At 32.3% G+C, this 22,083-nt stretch overlaps 1 protein-coding gene across 5 annotated transcripts; it reads right to left on the bottom strand.

The window, feature by feature from the left end:
- Window positions 1-13: 13 nt before the first annotated feature.
- LOC131938091 (la-related protein 1B) lies at window positions 14-21,052 on the bottom strand. 5 transcript variants are annotated; one of them, XM_059295997.1, is made up of 26 exons: window positions 20,977-21,052; window positions 17,836-18,185; window positions 17,339-17,728; window positions 13,350-13,408; window positions 12,679-12,741; window positions 12,387-12,578; window positions 12,137-12,236; window positions 11,843-11,998; window positions 11,522-11,740; window positions 11,190-11,258; window positions 10,486-10,551; window positions 8,969-9,092; window positions 8,742-8,886; window positions 8,077-8,317; window positions 6,917-7,031; window positions 6,652-6,742; window positions 6,463-6,566; window positions 6,177-6,384; window positions 5,943-6,069; window positions 5,633-5,829; window positions 5,417-5,550; window positions 4,435-4,577; window positions 4,173-4,317; window positions 3,804-3,913; window positions 3,580-3,704; window positions 14-3,475 (listed from the first exon to the last, which is right to left on the bottom strand). In XM_059295997.1, the coding sequence occupies exons 2-26, from the start codon at window positions 18,179-18,181 to the stop codon at window positions 3,335-3,337; spliced, it is 3,810 nt and encodes a 1,269-aa protein (XP_059151980.1). In that variant the 5' UTR covers window positions 18,182-18,185; window positions 20,977-21,052; the 3' UTR covers window positions 14-3,334. The 5 variants fall into 5 exon arrangements, with proteins under 5 accessions (XP_059151980.1, XP_059151973.1, XP_059151988.1 ...); XM_059295990.1 differs by having other exon boundaries at window positions 10,486-10,554; window positions 20,977-21,050; XM_059296005.1 differs by lacking the exon at window positions 10,486-10,551 and having other exon boundaries at window positions 20,977-21,049.
- Between the last annotated feature and the right edge of the window lie 1,031 nt (window positions 21,053-22,083).

Genomic DNA, 22,083 nt, shown 5'->3' on the forward strand with positions numbered 1-22,083 from the left:
AAAATAAAACGTAGAAATTTGAAAAAAAAATTTATTCAAATGATCGTGGATCCCTTCCCCATAATGAGAAGTAAAAGTCTAATAATAACCATATAGCCATCTTGAAAAAAATTGAATTAGCATTTGAACATCATTTTAAAATACAACAGTACAATTTCAAAAGCTGGAATAAAAATGGTGAAAGAGATGCACGATTATAATTTACAAATGGGGGAGGATCGTTAGGGAAAACAGCATGTACAATAACCATGAACCAGTACAAATACTTGTTCTATTGAAGTGAGGTTTTATTTCAATCACAACTACTGACAGATGTTGCAGAACTTGAGTGTTTGGAAAATGAGTGAACCTCCTAAACATTGATAACCATGCAACTCATTTAATATTTTAAGGTGAAATACCAACTTCCCATTGTTTTTGTAACATGGTTAAAAGACTTTACAAATGGGTGTTCCACACTGAGAACTTGTATATCAGTATTATCAGCCTTTCTTGACAGCAAGTTTTTCTTCTCTATAATTCTTTAACAATATGCCAGTTGCATTTATAAAGCAGATTAATTGTTAAGAAATTTGGGAAAATTATTATGGAATTGATTAAAATAAGTATTTACGGTCTCTTTAGTTTTTTTTAAGTTACAGAAAATATAACTACTTTACAAAATATATACACTGCAAGTAATGTTTTAGTTTATCTCTTGCTGTAACTTTGCATAAAAGACAGCCCAGCTGTCTAAAATCTGTTTCTATTCTGCAAACCCATTTAGCAGCATGAGGTATGTTCACCTTAACTGTTACTGACAATAGCAAACACATTAGCTTGCTAAAAATAATGAACACAAGGATGCCTCAGTATTTTTATAGAGTGTTAATTTAAGTATAATTATAACTAGTAGATTTCTAATTATTAAGACCAAATATCTAAATTAGAGCAACTAAACCTAATGGATTAACTGTTTTAACAGCATCTGTGATATAACATGACAACTAAATTTCACCTACTGCCGTAACCTTTTGTTTAATGATCCTTTACCAATAAACAATAAGATCAGCACACACACAATAGGGGAAGTGACAAGGCTGATTTACAAATAATCATGAAATCACAACAACACTAATATTTTTGTAGGTCTATGGAAACATGATTCATGATCAAAATATAATATAATATTTACAAAAAAATATATTACATTAAATGTTATTAACTCAACAGTATTAATCTAATGCCAATAATATAGAAGAACTGATACGATTTCTTTCACATTTAACTGATGCATAGTTAAATGAAACTGGCTCTAAGATTCAAGTTAACCCGAAAAGTAAATTTAAAATGTTTCAATCAACTTACTACCTGTCTGTGGTAGTTTAAACCAACTATTTTAGTAAACAAGTTACTAGAAAACAAAAAAATTCATATTCTTTACAATTCAAAAAATAATAATAATCCTTGATTAAATTTACTGAGAATATGGCATACTTTGGAAATTTAAAATTGAGACACAGTAGCTTTTTTTTTTAAAAATTAAACAATATATTGTTTTTTTACAAACATGAAATAAAATTAAACATTGTATAGTTACAAAGTAACAATTAAAAAACAATGTAATGCAACAATTATGCATTACAAAAATTAACTTTTTTTTTTTAGTAATGTGACTAACCAAATAGACAGGCATAGACATTATCATTAAAAATCATGACAAAACACTTCTGTAGCTCAGAAAAATAAACATCTAACACTTGCATGTCTAGAAAAAAAAACAAGCAAGCTTACAGTCAGCTGGAGTATCTTTTCATGTAACATTTCTGTGGGTTTTTTTTTTCCATAGACTTGTATTTGTAATTGCTGTGTAACAGGAAAGCTACTTTACTGCTTTCATTATAATTGTGAAAATGTGAAATTTAAATAAATGATTTGAACATAGAAAAAAACGTTTAAATGTTTACTCCTATTAGGTCTACGTATAATTTCGGTCTAGCAACATCACACCAAATTTATTTGCTCAGCATACATACATTTAACACTATTAGCAGTCTCAAATTAAATATTCAAATTTAAAATTAGTGCAATCTCAAATTCGAACTATAATATTCCATAAAATTTTTAATATAAAAACTTTTTCTTAATGCAACAACACTTTTATCAAGTCCATTAAATTTAATTATCTTGCTACCATTATAAAGAATCTTTAAAAAAAAAAAATCTGATAAAAATCCTACAACCAACACAAAATGAAATTGCAAAAACATACATTATATACAATTTCCTTAATCAAAGCTTCCAAGTGGTATGAACTTATTTACTGAGTTAATGCTTTAGAAAGTGCAATTACAGTTTAAATTATTCTAAAAAAGAAGAGAAAAATTCAGCTACAAAACTTAAAAATCAGTAAGTTAAGCAGTTAAAATGAACACAGATCTAAAAAAAAAATATGCTATGCTGTTATAAATAAAAGTTTATATGTCCTGCTTAAATTAGTAACACCACTGAATTTTTAAAAGTTTTATTGTAGGCTGTTGTCACCTGAAAAGATCGACATCCAGTGGGAATCACTTTCATGTCCACACTGAACCTTTTGGTTAGCTTGCATGGTAAAATGGAATTCTCAAAATTAAGTGTCTGTACTCATTTTTTTCTTCAGCAGTCCATTTTAAATTATCACATTCAATATTTCTTTTACTCTTGCAAAAAGCATGAACTTTAAGTTATCAGTTAATAATCCAGCTCTGGACAATAGTTTATGCTATGTTTAAATATTTCCTCCATTAAACAAGTTATGTACAAAGAAATTTTTGTAAACACTTAAATCCCTTACAGGACTGTGGAAGCTAGTGATCACACTTGCATATCCAACAAAAAGATTATCTTCCCTCTGAATAGATTTTTGAAATGGACTGTAAAAACAAATATTGGTATTTTGCTATTTTTAAAACAAGAAAAATGAACACTGAAAACAAATGTACACTAACAAAAGGAAATTTTTTTTTGCCTGTTACAAAATACAAACGTGACTGGAAATTTGCTATCAAGCAATAAATCATCAGTCTTGTTTCTGATAGAAAGATAAGAAATGCAGGTGTATATCAACTTTCACTTCACAGCCCTGCATTTTCCATTTAATGGGCTAAACAAATTAAGGGTACAGCAACAAGGAACAATTGCATAATACTTAGTTCAATATTAACAATGGGTTTTAATTACATAAACAATTAGCAGTAAACCCATAAAATTTTAACTATTATTTCATAAGTTTAGCCTCCAACTGATCCCATCTAATGTTTAAAAACTGCCTGATAGAAATGCTGGTGCCAAATCAGGTGTTATTACTACATAACTAGCTTTTGTTGAGTATGGTAGTATTGCTGCCTTTACTTGATGAAACATCAGCTGATGGTTGAGATTGAGTTGATTGTGCTGATTTATTCAATGCTGATGTACTGGCACTTTCAGCATTGCTTGAGTTCTGGTCATCTTCCTAAAGATAAATGTTTATTTCTATTTGGAGGTTTATTTCTTTTTGGAGGTTTCTTTCATTAAATTTTAGGTATTCAATTCTACATTTTGTAAAATAAAACTTACATCAATTCTGAAGTCTGAAAGCTTTTTGAACTGAGAAAGCTTTGCTTGAAGTTCTGGATGCACATCAACACTCCTACGGGAATACTTAAGAAAAGCCCAAAACTTTTCTAGTCCATATAGCTGACCTAAAAAAGAAAATGTAAATGATATGCTGAATTTATTTTTGGACAGCAGTTTTGGAGTTTCAATCAAAGCTTATTTTCTATGACAAAAACCAACAATACCATTTTTATTATCTCTCATGGTTTCCTCCATAAAGTCCTGGAAGACTTCTTGTCTAAATCGTTTCTCCAAACCATAACTGAAGTATCTGAAAAGGCACTCTAGACCATACCTACAGAAAATGTGTAAAGGAATTTAGCTTAAATATTCAATTTTAATCAAAGCATTATTTGGATCAATCTTTGTATTAACTGAACTTCAATTCCTGGTCTTTCAACAAATAGTTACTTAAAAACCTCATGAATTTTTTTAAAAATAACATCTTCAGTATATTTTGTATACATTTTTAAAAATAGTGATATATAAAGTATCAATAAAGAAGTCATAAAATATCTGCTGAAGTAACAAACAATAGCTAAAAAACAAATTACCTGTGGCCTTTGGAGGCATCTTCAACAGCTAAAGTTTTGAATTCATGATACATTTTTCTGTTGAAGTGCTGGCGCAAGAAAAAGGACCAGAATCGGTAGAGGCAATTCATTTCCTGGGACTGCCCAACACCTAGACGCTTGCGTTCTAAATTGAGAGAATTAGATTTTCAGATTTTAAAATTATATATTGACATTAATAAATCACAACCTTAAATTTAGTGGTTAACCGTGATTGATATTGTTGCTAGACCAAAGTGTTTACCTTTAAGGCACTTGGAATGGAATTTATTATAAACATGCCAGACAAATCCATTTTCTTTTAAGAGTTCATGTGATGGATGTTCAAAGTGTGGCATCGAAACAGGTGTGCAACCATAACTGGAGGCAAGCTGGCTGTCTGATGGACTAAATTGAAATGTAAGAATATATATTCAACTAGCCCGCAAGGCATAAAAAATTCTTTAATTCATTCAGACCAAAATTATATTCAAGTTCCATGTTTTTCAGTGTCTACATTGCAAAATGGATCACAACTTTTTTTACCAGTTTGTTTAAAACTCAGAGAAAATTGATACAAGTTAATTATTAGTTAATGCCTTCCACACTATATAAATTTTAAGTAATAATTTAATTAATGTAAAAAGTAATTTGTTTTTAACAAGGAAATAAGGTGTAGAGTTTAGCAGGGGAAAAATACACTTGTAATGGAACACATGATTTTTTTTCTCTCGTAATTTCTTTTCAAAATAAAGCAAAAGTATGTCCATTTTTCTACTAAAATCATGGATTGGATTAGTACATCTAGCTGTTTGGACATGAACACAGAAAAGGATCTCTATATGTTTTGCAAGTGGTATTACACAAAATAAGTTCTATAGAACACAATATCAATAATACAGGAAAAAACTACAAGACTTAAAAATATGATCCAGATTTGGCAAAACATTCGTGAAAATTGAGAAATCTACAAACTAAAAAGATAACGTTAATACACACTATAAAAAGTAGTTTCCATGTAGTGTTCTGCACAGCTTTTAAGTAAACATGGCTGCCGCAGCAAACAGGATAATTTGAAACTTAACTGCAGTATAATTCCACGAAAACAGAATGAACTAATATTTCATCCAATTTAAACACGCATGATTAAATTAAAAACCCTTAGATTGTTCTGATTAATGGCTTTATCAATTAAAGAGAAATTAATATAAACTACTTCATAAAAATACTTTCAATTCACTTCATACCTGGAGGATCGCATAGACAAGGAGGATGAATTATGTCTGGAACGAACTTTGTGTTCTTTACTATCCATGACCCATCCTACATGAGACTCGATGGGTGGATTGCTGCTGTGGCGGGTCTTTTTCTTACGAGGGGTCTACAGAAATTACAAATATTGTAAAAAATATTTCTACAGTACAAAACTTTAAATGAATCTTAGTTTTAGAGTACATACACACCTGTGGATCTCTTGGGGCACCTGGATCCTTTATTACTGGATAAAATCTAGGCTCTTTGCGATCATGCCTTGGAGTTCGTGGGCCTTGCTCACGTCTACCTGGTGTATCTGGAACCCAAGCTGGCAATGACCTTGCCACATCAACATGACCTGTTTGAGAAGATGGTGGACTAGGAACCTTGCGGCTTTCTGTATGAACTGAAGGAATAAAAATAAAAGGTATGCATATGTATCATTTGACTAATTTTATTTTTAAAATATGAAGAACTTATTTCCCAAAAAGTGCATTAAAACAAATTTAAATTATTTACCTGATGTTGGTGGTGGTGGTGGTGGAGGTAGCTCTTGTTCTTCAACTTCGGAAGTTGATTTAGATGGCGTAATTTTGTCAAATTCCTCTTTGCTTATCACATTAACAGTTTTAAAATCAAAATCACTCTGAAGCAAAAATGTATTGAACTTTAAAAGTGACAACTTACCTTAAAGCAATTAAAATAAACATTTCCAACAAATACATTATGGCACCTTAATATTTTACAACTTACCATTAATTCATTGTCCCATAAATCTTTCTCATAATAAAACAAGCCATCATTGATAACCTTGCTTAGTTCAGCTGTAATTTTTGAACGTTTAGTATAATCGCCAGTTCTGTCCCCACCCGGATGTTTACGTAGAGCTGGTGGTGTTTGCATCACAATCAAAATTTTATCAACATCATTATCATCAATTTCATCACCAGAGTCATCAGACCTAAAAATAGCATAAAAGATGTTTTCAATATTACAATAAACAACCATCATTGGCATTGAAAACAGGAAAAATACTTACCAATCAGTGAAGTTGTTAGCTCTGCCAACATTAAGATTATCCAATTCTTCATCAAACATAAAATCAAGTTCTTCACGGTCATCCTCTACTTTAGCCTCTTCATTCTAAAAAAAATTGAGAATTCAAGTTATAAGTTTCATGTAGCACAATAATAAACAGCAATAAGCAACCTGTTAGCATACATTTTACCTTTGATTTTTCTTTCTCCACACCCTTTTTTTCCTTTTTCTTGGCTTTATGCTGCACTGTTTGCCATTCATCAATTGATAATTGTGGAGCACTGAAATTGAAAGATCCAATTTGTTTAAAGTCTGCTTATTGTTATGAGTGATTGGCAGTAATTACTTCATAAGTACAAACTGAGGTAGCTTCAAGTTATTAAAAAAAAATGTTAGTTCTAGCTGATGAGCATTACTACAAATAATTACCTAAGATAATTGATCAAAACAGTTACCTTGAAGAAAGCATTGGTGGAATTGTGGTTAGATTACTTGCAGCATCGCAAAGAAAATTGTCCTCATCATCATCTGCCTGAGACCATCTGTGTCCAGCACTTCTTGAATCAGTGCCTGGAAAATCACAAGTTTAAAAAAAAAAATGGTTTTAATTATTTTTAAACATACAGCCATACATATTTCACTATTAGTTCCCATCTGGAATTTTTTTTTTTTTTTTGCAATGTACATAAATCTTTCAAAGGGTTAAAAAATTCTAGTTTTATTTGAAGAACAGTCCTCTTTAAGATCTATTTCTTATTACGAGACTCATCTAAATCTTATTAAAATTATTTTATCAGCTTGCTGAAGGTATTTTATTAACCTTTTACAGTCCAATGCGTCAAATTAACCAGATTTTTCTTAGTGCAGTTACAAGTACCCATATGTACATGAACTTTTTTTGTAGTAAATTAATTATTGCATTGTAACGATATTTTGAAAATACCGACAAAAGCATTAATAAGTTTTACTTAACCCTTTACAGTACCATGCGGCTAAATGCACCTAAGATTTACTGGTGTGGTACAGTCCTATGCACCTAAAAACACCCGTTCTGTCTGTCATTTTTTAAATTATAATTTTGATGCAGCTTTTTAAATTAAAATATTTACTATATGGTAATTAAAAGTAATGCACAGTATCCATCTTTCTCTGTGAATGATAATTAAACATTTTTTTTTAAAATGCGCATGGATTTTTTAATCAATTATTCTGAGCAAAAAATTTGAAAATGTTGGCAGTACAGCATGGAAAAAGCATTTAGAGTCTGTGTTTAAAAGGTTAAATTTTGTAATATCTCCTTAAAATTACAAGCAATGTAATTAGTCGTTACAGTCCTATTTGCCTGCTGCCACCAGGATAAATTTTTGTGGTAGTCCAGTGTGTTCACAGTCACCCGAAAAATGTATGTTTATTTATGCGTAGTATTGGAAGTCTTGTTAAAGAGATTTTGAAGATACAGGCAGAAATGGGAAATATGTTGTTAAACAATTTCTTATGATTTTCCTAATGACCCCCCCCCCCCCCGAAATTACAGGCAATATAATTAGTGAGATCAAATTTAATTCAAATGAGAATACAGGTAAAAATGTGATGCAGAAGTTATTTGTGAACAAACCTTGAGAAGTCAATACAAAGTCCTGAGGATCACTTGTTAAACTTCTCAACACAAATGGTTTTCCTGGTACAAATTCTGGTGCATCAGAATGCAATGTCGACATGGCTGCTACTCTTTGGACGGCTGGTGGTGGTGGAAGCCCTTTTAGGTCATCCTTTATTGGCCATACTTCTGGCGAATTCACAGTTCTTACAAAATCTTCATTTTCTGACAACTGCAACTTAGTTGAGGATCTGATAACCTATATTGAAACAAATACAAATAAATCTGTAGAGGTAATAGATAAGTAAATATATCTAATTTTATAAGGATAGTTGGCCTAAGGTCTATAGGTGTAAAGAAGTTTTGACTTATTTTTAAAAATACTACTCTAGAAGAAACAATATTTTTTGTTAACCATATTAACTCAATATATGCATTTTAAAAATATAAAGACTCAATATATGCATTTTAAAAATATAAATAGATCAGTTTAAATGGCAACCCTTTTAAAATAAATTTTGGACTTCCAAAGAAACTGAAAAGTTCACAAGTAATTATCTCTTAAAAACAGGAATCAAAGAACTGTTTTAAGGCAAACTTTTATATGTAAATTTTAATGATGAGAATGGCTATTTTTCCCAGGAGTAATGAAAAATAATACTAATCAGTGTGTAATCACTAACCTGTATTAAACTTTTATGATCAGCTTTCAGTTCTTTTACTTTATTGAAACTCAGAACAAGTTCCAACTTTACCCAACCTTCTTCATCCATTTTTTTCCTCAAGAACAAATCTTTCACAAGATTCTCTTCACTAAAGTAATACTCTCTGTGGAGATAAGAAACTGTTACTAACTTTGGCACTGAGAATAACATAACCTCTAGAAGCTATTCACAATTTTAAAACTTACACTTGGTTTTGCAATGTTTCAGGAGGATATGAGTTTTGAGGATGCTCATAAAACATTGAGGCTTGTCCTAATATATTAAGCAAAGCATCTTGAATGTAGATACTAGGGTCCATTCCAAGCATCACTATTTTAAAAATGAAAGAAAAATAGACAATTATTTGACCATGTAATAAAAAAAAAAAACTTCACAAATTGTTGCTGGAAATTCAATGATGACCATAAGTTGAGCTGCTAACAAAAAGTACACAAAGAACTTAATACTTCACTTACATCCAACTGCCTTAGTATTAACTAAGCCTTTCAAAATAATAGGTCTTAGTTGCTTGTTTTAACATACAAAGAAAACATTTTAAAAAGAATTTTAACAATATGCAAGGGGTGTGGAAAAAAGGTTGACTCATACAAAATGCATATCATTTGTTAGAAAGTAATGAAACCATGATGCCATAATCTTAAATACATCACTCCATCTAAATGTGACAATACCAAATAATATTCTATATATAATAGGGATAACTATTTAATTATGTTGAGAACTTTAGAAAAAAAAGCTAAAATAGAAGGCAACAAATTAATGGGGAAATTATTTCAACAACCTGCCAACTTTTAAAAAAAAAAAACTGCAGCACAATAACTATATCAAAGCATTTTTTTTCGCAGAAATAAAATACTAATCAAGTATTTCTGCATTGCACAGCTAATTAATTGTCAATTTTAAATTTGCAATCTATACACAGAAAAACTGGTTGATTAGTTTAAGAACAAGTATACACTTCCAACTTTTAAAAAGGGGATATTTTGTGATTGAGTGTGACAATTTAACAAAAATTTTAAAAATTAAATAGATAAGTTACTAAGTGTAAAACAACAATCAGTCATTAACATTGAACTGATTATAACAGGTAAAATTAGTTGCCAAATTTGTGGTCAAAATTATTACATACCATAAGCTTGAAAATGCACAGATCCTTTAAATGTCAAAACATCCAAACATATTTATTTGGCACACAGAAATTTACTAAATACAATTCGGAAGTTCTGTCTTTTTCTTTTACATTCTTTTAGGTTGCTTAACTGTCAACAGTTTTTAAGTGGCAAAAAGAAACTACATGGACTATTTGGAGTGTGATTACTACATTAAGAAACAAATTAGCAGTTGTGTAAAATATGCTGGTACTTGATTATTGTGCATTATCTTAAATACAGAATTTGCATAAGCTGATGTATGCAAAATACCATAGCATTGTGTAAATTTAAACTTCTTGGTAGATTATAACTATGTAACAGATCAATCAAAACTACATAGTACATATTAGGGCAAATTATCAATAAACTTTTTAATAAATGCAACATGTATTTAATCAGCTTTTTAATACATTTTCCCCCCATAAGGTTGGATGTGTCAATAAAAAACGTATGTTAAAACATAAATATATGGATGGTCATAGCAATAACCAAGGAAGTTGAATAAAAAGAAATACACCAAAAGCAAATTTAAAAAGGATGTATATATTAACCTGCTGGATTTATAGGAGGTACACGGGGAATAGTTTGGACCTGATTAAAGCCTGCACTCCATGTGGCTGCTAGAGTAGAAAAGAACCAAAGCTTAGAAATACCCTTGCAATTATTAAATCATAGGTTGTATTAGTTAGCACACTGAAGTATAATACACATTATTTCAATACAAATGTGACGATATACTGCAATGTGTGCAAATAAAAATACCTCAACCTTATTAAGAAGTGTAACTAAGGGTTGACAAGGTGAATTTAAGAAAAGGGGAAAAAATATGTAAAACCCACACATTATATCCAATTTGTCAATAAAATTGTGATGCAAGAAAAATATTTAAAGATCTTGACCTTAAATAAAAATGTAAAAAAGGACTTAAAACTAATTAATTTAAACTATGTAGGGAGGGGTGTAGAAAAAGCCATGGAATGGTTAAACTTGTTTCATGCAATACTGTCTAAATTGCATATGCAGTGTGGATTTCCAATTGAACAGGGGTTCGCATTCCATTATTTCCTATAAATGTCTTACATTAAGTACTTTGAATAGCTGTTTCTTATGAAGCTTGTCTTGGGAATACCCGTTGTTATAAAGTGGGTTTACACTTTATTGATAGGTATTAAAAATGATTAACACAAGTAAAAGAATTTTACCAAAGCCAAAAAAAAATGTAATAAGAGAAATGCATAAGTAAAATTAAAGGAACCTTGTATTGAATCATGATCTGTCGGCATACCGGGAAATGCCTGGTCAGGGCTCCAGTTGTTAGAAGTGGCTATTGCAGAAATATAAAAAGTTGGGGGAAACCTTGAAAACTGATTACTAAAGTGTATATTTTTTATTTTAAGCTGTTGACAGACGAGGATGTTTGAAAAATCAAGCAATTGATCATTTAACATGCATTAGGTTATGGAAACAAACATTCACACAACTATATTATAAAATTAAAATCAAATCTGTTAAAAAAAAATACAAGCTGAAACAAATGCAAGATTTTCTTAGATTTAAAAAGCGTATCAAACTAACTTATTAACATACCTTGGAATGGTGGAGACATGGTATCACGTGGTCCACCTCTACCACGCCCGCCACGACCACGAAAATTTCCACGATTTGCACCACGGCCTCTACTCCCCCTTCCACCAAGGAAATTTCCACCACTATTGTTTCTATTTACTTCAGTGCTGCTAGATGTGGTTGCGCCCGTATTACTAAGGGGAAGCATGTTTTCTCGCCAGTTTTGAGAGTCTGGACCAACTGTGGGAAAGGAGTAAACAAAATTTAAAAAAAAAACAAAAAAACACATGTCTGTCATGTTACAAACTAGTTACCTAATTACCAATTTATAGGACCACATACCATCCGATCTTCTGCTGTCTGGGCGAAATCTTTCACCCGCTCGTTTGCCATCTCGACGATTGGGTGAGAAACGCCTTCCTTGACTTCTGCTTCTCTTGTTACGACGATCAGGCTTTGGATGTTCAATTTCCATTCTCTGCCATTTTGGTTTCGTTCCTGAGGTAATAACATAACTTCAATTTAATAAAAATTGTGAAATGATAGCAGATTTATTTTTAGTTCTGTTATAACACAAACGCTTAAAATGTGTTAACATAATTTATACATTCTGTCACAAAGAAACTCTATAACAACCTTTCTTTGTTTTAACTGCACTATTTGATTCATCCCCATTCGATGTTTCTTTGTTTTCTTTTGAAGAATCATCTCCACCTGAATCACTTTGCACCTGAACCTACAACAAGATAATTAAAAAATGAAAACTATGTTCTCACAATCTTTGAGACCTATTTATATTGAGACACTGCCACATATTTTTTGTTTTGGGCAGACAGTAGATATATTAAGTTATAACAAACCTAAAGTGAATGAGCAAACAATTTACCGTAGCTGGACTAGCATCTGTTGGCTTGTTGGGCACCTCAACCTTACTAACTGTAAGAGAGTCCCCACCACCAGAAGAAAGAGGGAGGGGTCCAGATGGAATAGTTGCAGTGGGTGTTGTGGAAGGTGTACTTCCCGAAGAAGTTGTCTTGACCTTTGATTTGGAAGCTTTAGCCGGCACTGTCTGATTTTGCTGAAAAAATAATTGTTGCTTGATTTTTAGATAAAAACCTTTAAAATACCCTTAAGCTGTTTAAATGTAAAAATTATTTTGTTAATTACTAGAAACTTACCTCTGGACCTTTAACTTCATGCAAGGCTGGCCAGTTGTCATCTACTAATGCTGGCCCAGTAGTCTGAATAAAAAGGGAGAAGAAATAGTTTACAGAAGGTTGAATTTTAAAAAATAAAGAATGCAGCTTAAGTATTGCAGTAAAGCAGCTGTCATTAATGAATAAATTCTTTGATAGCTTAGCTAAAATTAGTTCACACCAATGATACAATTACAGCCTGCTATGAAATATGCTTAGTAGTTAGCAGACTAACTGAGTAAGAAGAATTGCACACAGATGTGCATCAAATTCGAACTGAGTAAACTAGCTTAATGAGAATCCTCTACAGGAGACTTTCCTCAAAGAAATTGAAATTGATCAAAACTTGTAATAAAATATAACTTTTTTTAAAAAAAGATTTAGATGACTGGTAACTGTTACAACACTAGCTGTAAAGTAAATAAGGGGTCAAAATTTAATAGGCACTGACTGGTATATAAAAAACAGATGTTTGCTGATCATGAAAACAATCTAAAAAGGTGCTATGATTTACGCATAGCCTCCCATTATGTGTGCCAATGCAATTATTTAACAAGTGCCAAATAAAAATTGTACGGGCACACTAAATCAATGACTCAGGCAGTCAGCAGATAACTTAAAATAATTTACATGTAAAGCTTCATTTTACAAACCTTATTAGATACAGGCTCACTCGAGGCATTCTCTGGTGGTTTGGCTTCTTTTGTAGGATCTACAGATAAATTATAAATTATTTATATTTACAATTGAAGCTTATACATCTATATACAAATAATAGTTGTCAAATACTTAGGTGCAAGAAATCACCTCATTAATTTATGGGATTATGAAATGAACTGATCTCACTTTGTTTTACATAACAGGGTTAACTATATACAATCCTATTTTCCTAAAAACAGTATGTTCTCTGTTATGCTGTCTACCAACAGCATATACTATAATTGAACCTTGATTGGACAATTTTAAAAATGTATAACCAGTCTATTGTCTTTCTTTTAATGATAACAATGAAAAACAGCTTTTCAAAATTTCTAACATCTAAAGTCTACACCATTCGTGTTTAGAAATCTCACCATATGTTGAGGTGCACCTCGTGCTTTGAATCATTAAGAATTAGCGAAAACAAGCAATTTAGCAAATACCCATTTTGAACTTTAACTTCTACGTTAATTTGATATATAAACAAACATGTTTGCGATAATTAAAAGGGGAAAGCAATTAAAACAATACCCAAACGCATCCAAACAGACTGAATCATTGTAGACTACTTATGCCAACTCGGCTATGTAAATCCGCGAAGAGACGAGTAGGCGACCACGACACGGAGACACTTCGTTTTCCGCCGCAGTCACATCTGTCAAGCCACGGCGAAGCGCACGCCATATCAGCTGAGCCAAGCGCTACACACAGGCGGATAGCATTGAGGTCAACGTGGATGAGGGGGTCGCGGTGGTGACGGGGGAAATGTGCTACCAGTTCAATTTCTACTTAATTACCCCGAAACCACGGAGGGTATTATGATAGGAAAACTGGAGTAGAAACTAAATAATAATACCACGAGTTTTTTTAAAGAGTAGGAAAACAAAAAAAAATATTGCTAATTGAAATTGCTGCCTGCGCACAATTTACTTTTAAAATTCAAAGAGGGCATTAGCGTCGCTTTACAATTTGTATATTCCATTCATTTTTCCTTAACATAGTCTTAGCCCACGTGGTTACACGAATGCTTGTATAAAATATAAACACTGCGAGTCACAACATTTGTTATTTTCGAAATACTTTAACACTCGATTAAAAAAGCGAAATAATACTGAAGAAAACACCGCCAGCTTCACAATAAAAACTTTAGATGTGGGAGGCAGAGATTTGTGTATATAAATATTAAGATAATAACAAAGTTAAGCCCCATCCCCCAGGACTGCCTACCCCAAAACAATTTACACTAACCATAACTTAAGCATAGATTTCCGTAACAAATGGTTACTGTCCACAACTTTCAGTATTACATATTTTTAATATTAGGTAAATAAGACATTTGATACAGTATATAGGCCTACTGTATAATGATGACAATCGCTTATGTCACTTACACTACGCTTCTTTTTAAAGAAAATGGGCAAATAGCGATTCCAATTTATATCTAGCTAGATCCTCGAAGAATTTTAAAAAACATCGTCGAAATTCAGATTGCAAGACTACAATCGCTAGCAATCGTTTATGATGTGACGTTTGCAATGGGCCGACACAACTGATGTCTAAACTAATGAGAATAGAATTTGCATTTTTCTTGAAAATATCTAGATCTAAATAAGATCTAGATCAATATAAAGAAAAGATTACTTGAAGAAAAAAAAACCAACACTCGTGATTGATCTATGTGGGACTAGTTGTTTAATTAAAAACTTTGTCCCCTATCTCAAAAACCAAGACAAAAAATAAGTTTCGTCATTTACCCGTAATTCCGAAGGTAATGTCTCGCCCTTTCGCATCTCTTATTTTACCCACAACCCGATAATTTTAAAAATCAATACACTAGCATTTGCGCACAGTTGATCATTCTATGACTTAAAGTACGGCTATTTTTCTTTTTTTTTCCAAATGTAATCTTAATCGAGATACTGGCCATGCGAGACCAGTCTTTCAATGATTATGATTTATAATATTCATCAATGAACACAAATCGCGAGGTCAATGAAAGTACATAACATAGACCAAACGGCTGCCGTCTGCCATGTAGGGATTGGGGGAGTGGGAGTCGCTGCGGAAGACAACAGAACCGGATCTAAAATGGTCTAAAATGTGTACTAGCTAAACACTACTCAAACAGGGAACAAACAAAATTACAATAAGCACAAAAACCCCACTAATTATCACTAACTACGAATTTTTTTTTTACAGAAGGCAAATCGTTCCGTTTAAAATAGATAGCCAAGTGATTTTTTTTTTTAAATTGTGTGGTTTTTAACCTAAATCTTTAATTTAAGACAAACTTAGATTGGGGAGATTATATAATATCACTGGTCATTATTTAAGTTGTGTAAATACCCACTCTTCTAAATGACATTTTTCAAGTAAATATTATAAATAAAATTTATACTTCATCATGACTTACTATGTGGCCACAAGAAAAGCAAAACTGTTTGGGCTTTTTTCCTACATATTTTGCTCACACTTTTTAAAAGTCACACAAACTTTTATTTCAAATATATATTAATATCATTGCACACTTTTTTTTTCAAAAATAATTAAAGGGACATTTAACAGTCAATACCACTTAACACCACTGATTGGAAGTGAAGTAATATCTTGCTAGTGTAAAAAAACACTTGTATAATTTTTATATTTAAATACCAAAATTTAATTATTAGAAAATAAAAATGTTCATACACCTAAAGTTAAATGTTTTTCTAAAATTGTCAATGAGTTTAAAAAAAGAAATAAGACAAATTGCAGGACACTTTAAAGAGTACTTAGATACAACAGAAAACGTAGCTGCTTGTAATAGCATTATAAAATCTTGGATGCCATTTTTTATCTCTGTATGCCTAGAGTATTCTAATATTTTTGATATCCTACAATGCCAATTAAAATTTGTTCAGTCATTCAACATATTTTATCAATATTTTTCCATAGTGAAAAGGTAGCAATATGTCCATAAAGGCCTTGAAATCACAGATTAACTTGATAGATGCAGGAAAGTAGTGGCAGACCAATTGACAGAGGCCCTTTATATAAAGTTCCAGAAAATAAAATTAACAAGTAGTTTGACAACATTCATTAAACTTTTTTTTTTACCAAAGTTTTAACCAAATGATGTCACCTGGATGTATGGATGTAACACTAGGCTAACCCAGTAGCTTAATACTAGCTCAACCACAGAAGGCAAGATTTTCCAAAAAAAAAAAAAAAAAAATATTTGACCACTTTAAAAAGAGATTCCCACCTTTTTATTTTGAGAACATAGTTCAGTGACTATGCGAGTTTGGGAGAGCTCCAAGAGTACAGCTTAAAAAGATTTAGAAATCAGCCACTCTTAACCTTCTTTGACAACTCTGATAATGCATGTTGTCAGTGTAAATAAAACTTTGGGAATGTAGTAGCCACACTTGTGCTGATGTTTATGATGATTAGGTTTTAACAAAGCAAGCCAGTAACTTGCACTTTACAAAGTGCAACTTTTAAGTTTCTAAATTTAAACAAATATGCATAGGTATAGTATAAGAACATCAGTGTCCAGTAACAAATGGCTTTAAGTTTTAATAAAATTATGCACAACTAGAAATATTAACATATGCAGTAATAATAAACAGAACAAAGAAATGAAAAAAGAACAAAGAAAATTGTCATAAATGACGTGACACTTATGGATGATCCCATGACTAACCCGAATTTCTGTTAAAAAAAAATAATATACCGATTGTAAGCTTTATAATAAGAATTTAAAGTTTTAATAAAGAAAAATGCAATAAAATTGACAGTAGATTAGAAGATGCTGAAACAATACCATTTTGAATGGAACAGAACCCAAGATATAAAAAATAAATAAAAATGCTACAAAACACACAAACAGCTAAACTCATGGAATGTCACAAGTTGATAAAAAAAAAAAGATTAAAATATAAGCACTAAACTAGAAACATACCTGTTGAAATACTATGCACCACTGGCTTTATTTCTTTATTCTTTACTGCTGCTGGGGTAGGATCCTGATCAGCCACAAAAGGAGCAGTTGCAGAAATGTTAGTAACTGATGGCTTTTTCCAAGGATTTACTGCAGGCAAGGGTGCTTCCACAAAGTCTTCCCCAAACTTTTTAATCTTTGGCAATTGATTAAGTTCTGGTTTATTACCATTAGATTCACTTTTTGGTTTATCCACCTTAAGCTTTTCTGGTTTATGTATATCATGATTGCTTGCAGTTTTCGAAAATTTGCTTGACTTGTGTGCAATGTTTTTTGAGGTACCCTGGAGATTTAATTTTTCCTGGGGTTGCTTATCTGGTAAAACAGGTTCGGGATTTTGACGATCTAAAACTAAAAATAATTGAAGAATTAAAAGATATAGAAATAAATAGGAACACCACAAAAAATACAACATTTTTAACTAAGATATTAATCACAGGGAATATATTTTAATTTACCTTTTGTTTCAGCATTAACTTGTGAAGTCTCAGTACTAAAGTTGACACTTCTCTTAGTCCATGCATTTGTGGCTGGCACTGGAGCATCAACAAACTTTTTAACAGTTTGCTCTTCTTTTACTGTCTTTTCACTTAAAAGTTTTGAGTTATCATCAGCCATACTTTGTTTTTCTAGCAAAGCAGTTGATTTTAAACTTTCTGGGTGTTTTTCTGCCTTCAGTGGCATGTTGTTGTTTTGTGTTCCACAAGGGCTACTTTCTGACTCCTGTTCACCCTTAACAGCAGAAGTTGCAGCCATTGCAGTGTGGTGTAAATGACAATCTTTATTTATGCTCAGTTTCAACATGCATCTGTGATTTCCAAAAATTAAAATTATATAGTTGCAATAATAGTAAAACAACTTGAAACTTAAAGCAACTGATCAATAACAGAAAGAAGCATAGAGAGAACAAAAACATTGACATTACATTCTTAGAAATAGAAAGAGGCACAGAGAGAGCAGCACTTAAGAGTAGGCTGTCGCTTTACCTATTTTATATATAATGACTGACAAAAACGATACCAGGTTTCCAATTTCTAACAGTTTGGTCATTTCAACAACAAATTATCCTTATTTTGCGTATTAATCAAGAGAGATAACTTTTAACAATGGATAATTGGTGTTGGATATAAACTTGCTTTTTGTACATTTTTTTGCCTAATAGCTGAGAATATCAAGCTGAACATAAGGTCAACTACTGTATTTAATACTATTTTGACAACACTCAAATTTGTTTTGACAAATACAAAATTATGTCTTACTAAACTAATTTCATTAATTTAAAAATTCATTAGGGTAAAAAATATATCTTGATAGAGACAACGGCCAATTAAGCCAGGTGGATTTCCCAATGTCAAAATAATGATAGAATCTTCTACCAGTAACCTAACACCCCTTTTTAAAGAAGATTCTATTATCGGACAATGGTATAGAAATCCCCCCACCCCCCATATAAAAAGAAAGAAAAGAAAAAACAAAAGTTTTAGTAAATGAACAAATTGCGTACAGATACTGGTTTCTTATAGTTTCTATAAGCTAAAAAACTAAAGTGGTCACTGCAATGTATGTTTGCTATCATAATATCATGTAAAAACTCTACTGGAATGGGACGGCGTGGCCTAGCGGTAGACCATCCCTGAGTACTCTGATGGGTACTTAACTCACGTTTGGGAAAGTAAAGGCGGCTGGACTTAGTGCTGACCACACTATCTCTTCACATGCCGAGGTCACAGAAACAAGACCTCTATTCTCTAGAATTAGATATCTGGGCCCTATTGAATGCTTAGCATTGCTCGTTAGCTTGGAGACGTGGCTGGTTGCTAACATAGCGTCCTCACGGGATGAATGACTTCCGACGAATTTTCGTCTTAGTTCAGTGACCATCTTAGAATTACAATTTAAAATGTTTACAGCAAGCAATATGGCGGGTTTTTCGTGATAAAAAACAAACCAAAGGTGGCATAGCTATATATGCCAGAAAAGCATTTTAAAATTTGGTTTCAAAAATGGAGGCTAAATTCAAAAGTTGATTTCATTAAAATTATCACCATTTTAAAAATATCACAGTGTATGTACAAAAATGAGAGAGAAAGTGAAGCATTTTTAGTTTAATCAGTCTATGAAAAAAAATCAAATAGGCCCTATTGTGAACCGTTTTTTTTATATATATATAAGACCAGCGTTCATATCACAACCAGTTTCTTTTTATTTTTTTAAAAACCAAGTCACCCTTATTTGATTCATCAGGAGGAATTTTACACCGGTTTCTGATAATGGAATCTTTTAAAAAGGGGTGCTAGGTTACTGGTAGTTAACTAAATGGCCGGTGCTAGCCCGAATAAGATACGCATGCGCACTGGAGAGAAACTACGGCTTGCCTTCGCGGCGATGTTTTCTATGGTACTGCGCATGCGTGTGTTTACAACCGCAGAACCCTAACACCAACCCTAACCCTCATTCTAGCCCTAACCCTAGGTCACTGAGCATGCGCAGAGCTATCTTTTGCCGACTAAGTGGAGACGTTGGGGAGAAAAATCTTCCTAGTAGACACTTCGTAACTAAATACACACATAGCTGGCTAATGTCAATGCTAACCCTGGTCCCACCATGTGCCTAAGCAAAATTCAAAGCATAAAATTAGTCGAGATTACAATACTACTAGCAACCCAACACCCCTTTTTTAAAGAAGATTTCATTATCGGACATGGGTATCTATAATCGTCGGGTTCATCACTAGTGAGGAACTCTGGTGCATTGCCAAAAACAGTCGAACGGGTTCATGGTTTTCAGTGGCCTCAAACGTAAGAGTGATATAACATGGTTAATGAAAGGTGTGACGTTTCATAGCTGTGACAAATATTAAAGGGGGGGGGGGGGGGATTTTTATATCAGTGTTCGATAATAGAATCCTCTTTTAAAAAAGGGTGTTAGGTTACTGGTAGTTAACTAGCTAAATAGTAAATACACACATTGCTGGCTAATGTCAATGCTAACCTTGTGCCTAACCATAAGGCCTAACCCTCAAACCTAGTCCTACGATATGCCTAACCCTAATTTCTAGCCATAAAATTAGTCAAGATTGCAATACTACTAACAACCCAACACACCTATTTTATGGAAGTTGGAAGAATCTATTATCGGACATCGGTATCTAAAATCATCCAGTTTCAGATTTGGGGAGAAAATCTAGATTAGGCCTAATATTTATTATTTTGGGGCCTCATCCTAAATTATTTAATTCAGATTGCATGAAATTAGTAAAAGTATTGAATTGAAAGGCCGAAAAAAATAAATAAATGGTTCTAGATATATAAAAATGGGCTAATATCAGGCTCGTAGATATCTTCTAATCCTCATGTTAAATCTTCGATATCTAAAACCAGCAAGCTGAGAGGCAGCATGACTAGCACGTCTTTTCACTGTTTGACTTTGTCTCGGGGTAGCCTAATGTCCTCTATTTTTATTAAAAGTTACACAAAAATTATAAGCCAGGGCATAGTTTTAGTGAAGCATATGCCTTGTGCTACTAAATTAACATATAAATGTATTACATAAGCAATATTGAGCAGCATTTTTAATTAGAAATATGGTTTTACACTCACCACATGTGTAAGCCATAGCCTCGAAAAACTCAAATACGCATGACGGAAGTTCTTCCCTGACCTCTAAGCGGGACAGCCAGATGCTTATGGCTAAAGATACCAGGATGGCAATGTTTTTATGTGCTTTCAGATATATTTTTTATAAAATAAATACAAAATAAAAACAACCCGCCTTTACAATTAAAGGCGATTAATGCCTAGCTCCAAGTAATTTCTTTTTTTTTTTAAATTTGCCATTGAATTGTTTTTGAAAAATTAACATTCTCAATCAGTTTTAATCAAAATTAAAGAATTGATTTTTAATTGTAATGCGTGGGTCATATCATCAAAATCATTCAATCAACTGGCGTATTAAATTATTATGGTAGGCCTAATATAATTGCCTCCAGTGGCGTCACTAGGTCGAGTGTCACCTTGTGTGGTAATTGTGTATTTTCGCTTTGTTATCTCATTATTTTATTATTTCAACTGAATTTGTTATGGCAGTCCATTTTACTATAGTTCCATTTGGTATCAACCCCTTAAATTGCGTCATCCGATGAGTTCGCTACACTGCCCTCCCCCCCCCCCCCCCATCCCCTTTATTACGCTACTGGTTGAATCAAACGTTATAATTACGCAAACCGTATAATCATATCCGTCTGCTAGCCATACAAATAAAGGAGGGAAAGAACTAAACAATCGTCAATTGTTGAACATGACATTGCCTGGTTTGAACCTTTTATTCACAAACATTTAAACACTCTTGATTTTTTATGGAATTATCCTTTACTGCCGGATCAAGTCAATATTTGATTGGTTTACCTCGACACAATGCTACACTTTTTGTAGAGCCTAGCCTATCTATTTGGTTCAACATTTAGAACGTTATAAGAATTCGTAGAAAATGCACTATTGAAGAAAACGTGTGTCGTCAATTGATGGGAATTGTAAGACTAGTATTCTAACGAATATTTATTATCCATTTATTATATTATTAACATTATTTAAAATCGTATATGCCTGTTATTAGGGGCATTTTATCAATTCCTCCCCTTCCATTTAATTTGGCCTTGGCCTACCTAATGTGACGGCTCGGTCGAACAGTACAGCACAACCGATCTTTCC

Source organism: Physella acuta, unplaced genomic scaffold (assembly GCF_028476545.2).
Source record: "Physella acuta isolate Inbredline_101_S28 unplaced genomic scaffold, ASM2847654v3 ptg000017l, whole genome shotgun sequence".
Lineage (NCBI taxonomy): Eukaryota > Metazoa > Mollusca > Gastropoda > Physidae > Physella > Physella acuta.